At 40.1% G+C, this 9,129-nt stretch overlaps 1 protein-coding gene across 2 annotated transcripts; it reads left to right on the plus strand.

The window, feature by feature from the left end:
* Positions 1 to 21: 21 nt before the first annotated feature.
* Positions 22 to 8,899, plus strand: LOC136449114 (protein CUSTOS-like). Of its 2 annotated transcripts, none has more exons than XM_066448944.1 (6): positions 22 to 129; positions 4,389 to 4,452; positions 5,020 to 5,115; positions 5,966 to 6,036; positions 6,618 to 6,726; positions 7,476 to 8,899. In XM_066448944.1, exons 2-6 carry the CDS (start codon positions 4,409 to 4,411, stop codon positions 7,951 to 7,953), a joined length of 798 nt encoding a protein of 265 aa, XP_066305041.1. In that variant the 5' UTR covers positions 22 to 129; positions 4,389 to 4,408; the 3' UTR covers positions 7,954 to 8,899. The 2 variants fall into 2 exon arrangements, with proteins under 2 accessions (XP_066305041.1, XP_066305034.1); XM_066448937.1 differs by lacking the exon at positions 22 to 129 and adding an exon at positions 704 to 837.
* The last annotated feature ends 230 nt before the right edge of the window (positions 8,900 to 9,129 follow it).

Genomic DNA, 9,129 nt, shown 5'->3' on the forward strand with positions numbered 1-9,129 from the left:
CCGGTTCCTGTGGCCTCCGATTGCTGACTGACGAAGCCAGGGCGGTCCGCTCTATATAAAGTTTCCGCAGTGATGTCATACTGGGGAGTGAAGGAGGTCGATGACGTAGGAACAACCCTGGCCCTCAAGGTGACAGCTGTCAGTCATGTGCCAATGAGTCACGCGCAGTCATGATGTCCTAATTCGATCATTTTTGGACACTTTCCTATTCACTGGTTCATGGAGAATGGTTCTAGGCATATCAAGGGTGGTAGTTGCGATTTTAAGCTCATTTAAAGCGAATATCTTAGAAAGAAATGTTGTGGGATTCCACCATCCACTGTGATGCCGGTTCCTGTGTTGCCGGAAGTGACCTCCCAGTGATGACGTCAGAACAATGGAATTTTAGACTATTACACTGTATTACCAAGGGGTGACGAATTATTGATTTTATGAATCACAAATAACCATGCTTACAATAATGTTGATCAACATCATTTACATTTTTGAACTACCGATGGTATTACTTAAGTGAATTGTTGATAGGATGATGGTTGATCAAGTTTGCTGTCAATATTGTAGCCATTGTTGTCTCCTGATTATTGACACGTGGGAGCAAACCTGTCTGTAATAGAAAATAATTTTTTTACTGGTATGAAAAGGGTACATGCAAACTCTATTTATTTGTGAATTTTTGCATTGATTTATTATTTTACTGAATAAAGTAAAACACCCCTAGACAAGTAATGGACTGATCCAATCAAAACATGGCGGCCCACGTGAGTTCGTCAAGTTCCGAAGATGAAGACGAAAAACAACGTCTACAAGAAGCTGTGTTTGATCTTGCAACCTGTACAGGTGATAGACAGTGACTGGTTGTATTGCAGTCTGTGTTGATATCACTCAATACGTTCTACATGTCTACTTTATGTCGTATTTACTCATGGGAAGGGGCGGGGTGCACACGGCATGTTGACCAAAAGTTTAACGTAATACAGGCTTTGACCTAACGTTACGTCAAACCTGTAAAAACGTTTGTGTTTGCGTATGATATAACATTATACGATCTATGATTGTAACGTGTGGTCAGCTATTTAGCAGTGATTTACAATTTTTGCAAGAAGTGACATAATTCAGACAAAGACATATGCCGTGGAGACACAGTTCCTATATATCATTATATGCCAGAACCCTACTGGTATGAGAGGTCGAGAACTACGGACACTAGTACGGACACGACTGCATGTGTTGAAACCTCTCAAAACAACTCTTTATTCAAATGATAGAACGGGATCGGCCGTTCTATATTCGAACGGCCGGTCCCGTTTGACACGGGTAGGGGGAAAACCCTGTAATACAGTATAGGTACCCGTACCTGTATAGGTAACGGGGGGTGTCCATAGTCCGGTAAGGTCCATAGTCCGGTAAGGTTTTAAAAATCAGTGTTGCGGAGATATGCATGGGTAGCTGCATATGATAAGTACACCTAGTTATGGACTAAACATTCATGTAAATCACCACGAAGTTGGAGTATGTGTTGAAGTTGGTAAGCCCCAACGGATAAAGATTTCAAAAATTGCACAAGTTTGACGCCTTCCGTGCGGGTTGACGAGCGAACGCATCGAGAACATGCCCTTCGAAACTCTTTAATTGTTCATCGTAGAAGACAACATGTAAAAAGATACCACCACATATAGGAAGGACATTCATTTGACTTCCTCTTAAAACAAACCTATTTACCATTTTTGCCTTTAAAGTTGGATAATCGGAGTTAAAATGATGCCGCAGTGTTCATCCTATCGCTCCACCATCTTTACCAATGACGTATGACGGCAGCCAAAAGAGGTGCCTAACACAATTGAATTAGTCAACCCGCCGATAGAGTGCCGACCATTCCAGAAAACTGAACCCTACCGACTGAAAAAATCCCATAGATATTGCTGCTATCAATGACAAGGTTGAAAAGACAATCAAGGAAGCCGAAAGCGTAAAGGCATACGATCGCAGGCAACGTAAACCAAAGTCCCGCCATTTTGTTTGCCGGCGGCAGGTTGATCTCACCGTGACAAGGGAAATTTCTATCTCACCGTATTTGAACAATTACTGTAATACAAAATATGGCACTTATTTGCGATAAAAAATGATATTGCAAGGCTTTAGTGTAATTCTATTTACATGGGATGCTTAAACATCCACGGTAATTACCTGCTTATCACCTTACCGGAGTTTGGACCCCCTTTTTGTGTTAGAACGTTCCACTAGAATGCAAACCCCAAAACTGCCGTGACTTTTGTGCGTAATAAAACAAAGTGCGGAACGCTACTGTTTAAATGAGAAGTATGTATGTGTAGCTTTAATCACAGTTATATGCCTGTTACAAGTTCTAAGCTTGTTTTTTGTTGGTTCAGGGCAAAATGTACGATGATAAAAGACATGCGCATTCACTTAGAACAGTTACCGGACTATGGACACCCCCCGTTACCCGTATAGGTATACCGGTATACCCCATTTGGGGCCCCAACAAGCCAGGAAACACGCTTTGACGGCCGCCATATGGGGCACCCAGAACGGCTGTTTTTTACGGTCTCCCTACTGGTATGAGACACAAACAGTTGACTATACTCGGTCAGAAAATAGCTGAACAATCATATTTTGCGATCTTTTGATTTCTATGAAGGACGGACTGGAGTTTTCAAAAATACGGAATTTGCGAAGTTCGTACGGAGCACCTCACAGTCAGAACGTGCGAGCACCGATCTCTGAGACCTTTCAACTAAACCCGTTCTGAAAAGAAATAGAATAAACACTCAATGCAAACTATCAACCTTTCCGCTATTCATTATCTTCAGATGCAAATTATACTTATGATCTGTTTGGCTGGAGCTACCAGTAAACCTGCGTAAAACCTGTAACAGGAAACGCCCGGTGTTCTACACCGGTTCTCCATGCAGGGAAGGTCCACCATGACACATGTGCATCAACCAGCAGCTTAGACGGAAAGTAACCACTTATTGCGACACAAACATTACGGCCATTCAGCGTGATTTGTCTAAACTGATGCCTGTCTTTAGCGCGAGGCGTTTCCTGTAGGTTTTCCGATCCGTATTAAATCTTTTCATTATGGGTTTAGTTGATAGGTCTCCGAGATTGGTGCTCGCACGTTCTGACAGGCGCTCCGTACGAACTTCGCAAATTCCGTATATTTCAAACCTCCGTCCTTCATAGAAATCAAAAGATCGTAAAATATGATTGTTCAGCTATTTTCTAAGTTCTAACCGAGTATAGTCAACTGTTTGTGTCTTATCTCAATGTGGAGACCGTAAAAAAAAGCCGATCGGGGTACCCCATATGGCGGCCGTCATAGCGTGTTTCCGGCTTGTTGGGGCCCCAAATGGGGAATACCAATATACCGGTATACCTATACAGGTACGGGTACCTATACAGGGTTTTCCCCCTACCCCTTTGACACAACGACTTTGCTCGTTACACTAGTATGGGGAAGTGGAGAAAAAGAAGCACTTTAGGTAGCAGTATACAGTATTTGTCCGCGACCCCTGGAGTCTGTGACGTAGGGGTGAATGAATAGTGCACTCTAAATCTTGGACCGCATGTAAACACTTAAACGTTAAGCCAGCGAGGCATGAACTTTACTGAATGGTAATATAATAAGTCGGCTTTTAGATCGTATGAGTAAGATTGTGAAGCTTGCAATTGCCGATTGGGTGTATAATTAATTAAGATGCGTGTGACCTTTGCAGCTGCCGGCCTGGGTAAGTCTGCTGAAGTTCCGTATGACCTCGCATGACCCCATATAAAAGAGGGCGCCAGAACGTTATATTGCAGAATGTACCCTTAATTTAAACGTATCAGTTGGTCGAGCTTCAGAAATGCACCGTACTATATTTTTTCTGGGTCGATCTCAGTCAGTTTGTGGTCCTTAACTATAGAAATCCCCATAGGCGAAAAACTGTGTTCTGCCACCTTTAGACTCCAAACAGCAGACTGACGATCATCCCACTATCTCATGGGGGCACGAAAAACCCTAAGATGGAAAAAAGGCATTTTTTAAAACAAATTCGATGAGTCTTTCCTACCATGAGCCAACCCTAAACTGCCCACAAAAAATACTTCCAAGAAAGGATTTTCAATGCTTTAAAGCGTTGTTTTCATTTGACTCTCTCACCGTGGGGTCTAGGTGCAGGTGCTTTAAACTGGTTAGTCCCCCCTAGACATCTGCATGTAGAGCCTCAGACACAAAGTTAATATTAAACTATCAGAAAGTGCAACTTGGAACGATATTATTAATTGGACCCCTAATGAGCAGTACAGCCATCCATGACAAGACAGGACGTCTTACAATGATGAGTGTTTTTTGATTGCTAAATGGTTGTGCTTTTTTTGCGATACAGAGACAGCTAGCTCCTCCAGAATGGATGCAAAACGGAAAAGAGGTCCTCTAAAACGCAGTCTCAGGTAAGTTGCTTTTGCTTTAGATTTGTAGTAACGTTATAACCGTTATGCAAGTTCAGATTTGTGAAAAGGTTACAACAGTTCATTACCGTCTTCGGGAAAGAAGGTATATATAATAGCTTGTGTATGTTAGCCAAACTTGATTATATTGAACCCCCAATCGTGATAGCCACTTGCTAGACTTGCATGCCTACTCTCTGAGTCATTGCAGAGGGCATCGAGGACCGATATTATAACTTCTGGTCTATGTGTCACTATAGTATGTACAACAGTAATGCTTGTATCCAAATGGAGAAAGTTATCTAAGGAACCACCAAAAAGTAGTCACATTGGCCAGGCGGTCCTTATGTAGAGGTGGTCACTTGTATATGTAGGGTTGGCTATATATCAATGGCCAGGTGGTCCTTAATGTATCGGATCACTAGTATAAAGGTTTGACTGTACATCAATAGGCAGGTGCACGTGGTCCTTATGTACTAGTATAGAGATAGTCACTAGTACAGTTGGTGCTTATGTATAGAGGTGGTCACTTGTACATATTTAATAACTGTACTTTCTGTATAAAACCAGGGAAGTACAAGATAGAGAAGAGGAAGCCAACAGTACTGGTATATCTGGGGAAGTCCGAGACTTTGTAGCCAAGAAACTGAGCTGCTTTCTGGACAGGTAAGTGCAAGTTTAGCTTCTTGATTTTTGTTTCCTCCTTTTTGTTTCTTTGTGCCCTTATTTGATTCTGAAGTAAAGCAGCAAACTTGTAGCAGCTATTTTTACATACATCCTAACTAGCAGGTTAAAAGAGATTTAACTTTTAGTACATGTATTATGCATTTCGATATAAATTTTGTAGGAAAGGAATATTCACCAAGCAGACATTGGATGTGGAGATTGTACGTTTATTCAAACTTGCACCACTTTCTGCCACTTTCCTTTGGCTATCAGAAAGCAGGGCAGGTTGTTTTTTAATTGAGTGATGATCAGTTACTGTCGTCATCAGATCCTTGGCATTGTGTTGGTGTAGGGGTTAGAGTCCTTGGCCCAGAACCCAGAGGTCCTGGGCTTAAATCCCCATGATCGACATGCCGCCAATTTTTGTGCCATTGGAAAAGAACACGACTTTGGTTGGGAAGGTCAAAGGCAGTGGAAGGAGAGGGATGGGCTAGCTCTGCCTTCCAATACCGTGCCCTAGACACAGTGGATAACAACCCTCTGCCCATACAAAAAGTCTATGCGACCACCTTTAAATTTACCAGTACTGTAGAAAGCAGTGATCTCCCCATCCCATCTCTGCTTTGAGATAAGGTAGAAGGTTATCTACTTTGAAATCAATATTTTGCAGTGAGTCAGTATATCACAAATATCTGTACTGTTTTTCCTTGAAATAAGAAATGGTACCACATTGTATGTATGGAGACAAATAATGATAGCGTTGAGTATGAACTGTTATGAAATGACAATATAGTTAATAGTTAATTCGTAATGATAATTATTCAAAGCAAGTTGACTTGTTCCTCTGTAGCTGTATCACAGACCAGGATAGCAGTCAGAGTAACTCAGACGTGACAAGAGCTAATGAAGAGAGAGACTGTGGTATGTTGTCTTCAAATTTTAAGCCTTTATTGTATTGTAATTTGTATCTATATTGTTGTATTTTATACAATGGGGGTGACTTTGTTCATATTGTTACTAATTTTACTGGCTTCAATGCACAATGTGAATACAAGATGAGGACTGGAAACAGTTTTTCTTCATACCTGCACTAGGTAACAGACACAGATACAGACACTGTCGCAGACTTAAAACCACCACAAACACTCCACTTTCACCTTAAGCTCGTTCTCATTTAAATGTACACATTTTGTAATCTCCGTTACCGATTGAAATAAGACGTTCCTGGCATTACAATATGCCACATATAAGATGTCAAACTGTATTATTTATGACGACTTAAAACTTTTCTAGCTTTTAAAAACGGCAGTTGCGTACCTTATATGTTGCATATCTTAATGTCAGGAACGTCTTACTTTTAACGGTAACGGAGATTACAAAATGTGTACATTTAACCGAGAACGAGCGCTTAGCGCGAAAAAAAACCCATGCAAACTTAAATGCATTTACAGTACTATGTAATAAAGAGACAACATTTTGAACCTTTATCATTCTGTGTGCAGGTTTCAGGTTATTTTCCAGCTCTGATCCTGCTACACAGGTAAACCTGAGCGGAGTCACTCCACAAGTCAGGAGGAGGAGACAGGTGGAGAGTTCCTCCTCCGGAGAAAGGTGAGATCTGTAGTTAGCCCTATGTTCCAACCCTACTACACCTGAAACAAGTTTTAACTGTAATGTCCAACAAAAAAATTGGACTTACCCAAATTTTCGACTGTACAACACCAGTCTTTGTCAAGGGCAGGTGTTGTACAGTCAAAAATTTGGGTAAGTCCAATTTTTGTGTTAGAAATTACAGTTAAAACTTGTTTCAGAATGATTTCTACCAATGAAAACAGATGAACTTTCAAACTACTACACCTGCTGTATGTTACGAAGCCCCTGTGTTCTCTACATTCCAACATCCCTACATTCTGACACCCCTAGGGGCTGGGGAGCAGGCTTTTAGCTAGGATTAACAGACAGGACGTCCAAAAATGGGGAGGTGGGGGGGGGGGTGGACCAATCAGAACCAGTTCCCCAATGGGCTTATAATGGATTAACAATTACCAAATAGCTTTGCATGTCAATCAATTTTTATGCTTTCCCAGTGTCTGGTATGAGGAAAAAACAACTGTGACAGCATGTGTCTCACAGTGTGTGTGTATGTGTGTGAGTGTGTATGTGTGTGTGTGTGAACACGTGTTAAGGCTCGAAATACTGGGTGCATGCACACTATTCTTGAAATGTAACTCAGAAAAAGCCATATAAGTGTTTTGTCAAAAGTTTAGCTTCTTTTTGGTGACACCTCAATTTAGGGGCCAAAACGGCATCATTATTGAGTTTATGATATTGTGTTTTTTTTGCATGTGTCTTTCATAAAGTGATTCAGAGGACGAGAAGGCCAGACTAGCAGAAGCAGCAGTAACCCACCAGGCCATCCTACTGTCTTCTGCACCCTTACAAGTAGTGGACACACCACCCAGCAGCAGTGATGCAACATCTACACAAGAAAAGGTAGCATCTAGTAGCACTAACACCGTCAGCAAGCCTACTGACCAATCAGTACCCAAGAAAAAGAAGAAGAAGCGCAAGAAAGCGTCCGTTCAGAGAACTAGTACTGAAGACACTCCTAAGTCCGTCCAAAATGTAGATGATGCTCAGAAAAGACCAAGGAAGAAAAAAAAGTCAAAAATGGAAAGCAAAAAAGACTTGACGGCTGAAGGGTTAAGTCTGTGCCAAAATGAAAAAGTAAAAGAAAATGGATGTGGTGAAGAAGAGAGTATGACAGGAGAACGGTCTCTTTTGTTGGAGAAACATCAGAAGAAGAAGAAAAGGAAAAAGATTACAGATGACAGTTGAACATGATCTTCTTCATTGATTTTCTCTACATTGTAGATAGATCGTACGGATTGTCTTTTTGAAGAAAACAAATTATATCTCATTGACTTTGATGGTGCTGTATTGATTTCTGCGTAAATGGCTGCTATCAATCTTATTCTTTTGTCGTGCTTTTCTGTCTTTGATCAATGCTAGCCTTCAGAAATGTATTTGGTGAGATGGCAATTTTTTTAAATATTGCAAAAACAAAGCTCTTTTTTTCTTTCCCCTGGAAAATACATGAATGAGAGACCTTTATCATAAGTTTCTAAATACAGGTCATGGTGATAAAGCAGTCTGTGGTGTAAAACCTTAGTATTGAAAATGGGAAATCTAAACACAGTAAAGATTTTTAAAGAGACAGTTTTAAATCGCTCTAAATTAATGGCAAAGGTCATTTGTGGACAGATATTGCACAATTCATGCATGTTAATCTGATATCTCCAATTCGATGTTCATTTTTACCTTTGTCAAGAAGGTTAATGTATTCGGGTCTTTACATCTATGAGTGTGTCCGTTTGTGTTTGGAAGTTAGGGGGATTATTGCTCGATTATGTAAATTAGGGCCTCATTTACATGGTGAGAAAATGCTATAAGTAATATGTCAGTGGCAAATGTTTGGGATTTCATATTAGGCAAATGCCACATTGGCTAAGGTAAGCATCTTCATAACTCACTTAAGCAAATCAGGCAAGGATCAATTGTTGTCATGGAAACCTTTTTAATTACCACATCTATGATTGTTATTTTTTGTCTCCCATATATATTGAAGAATGATGGCAAGGTAGTCAAATGCTTCTAAGATTAAAAACTTTATTTTCCACATGTTGCAAACAGCAAATTATGAAAATAGAGATGATTTTTTTATTCGTCAATATATATCTATATTCTGTTTAAAGAAATTAATCAATAAAATATCATAGCATTTGCAGTTCGATTGAGTTTTTTTTTCTATTTGGTTAAATCTCGAGAAATACATGTAAGACATCAAATTTCTATTTTGTCTTTGTGTGACTCCAATACAGCTAGTTGTTGTTCTTGTACTTATTTTGTAAGAGCATACACACAAAAACATACCCGATGTGTAACATATAATATTGTTTCTTAGATGGTGTATTGTATATCATTTCATACATAACAATAGAAACAGTATATCTG

The sequence above is a fragment of the Branchiostoma lanceolatum genome, chromosome 1 (genome assembly GCF_035083965.1).
Source record: "Branchiostoma lanceolatum isolate klBraLanc5 chromosome 1, klBraLanc5.hap2, whole genome shotgun sequence".
Lineage (NCBI taxonomy): Eukaryota > Metazoa > Chordata > Leptocardii > Amphioxiformes > Branchiostomatidae > Branchiostoma > Branchiostoma lanceolatum.

Bases quoted from the DNA above. Each gene is read 5' to 3' on its own strand.
- LOC136449114 (XM_066448937.1), top strand. From the start codon at position 747: ATGGCGGCCCACGTGAGTTCGTCAAGTTCCGAAGATGAAGACGAAAAA. The intron at 838-4,388 runs GTGATAGACAGT...TTTGCGATACAG, and splicing joins TGATCTTGCAACCTGTACAG to AGACAGCTAGCTCCTCCAGA. The intron at 6,037-6,617 runs GTATGTTGTCTT...TTCTGTGTGCAG, and splicing joins TAATGAAGAGAGAGACTGTG to GTTTCAGGTTATTTTCCAGC.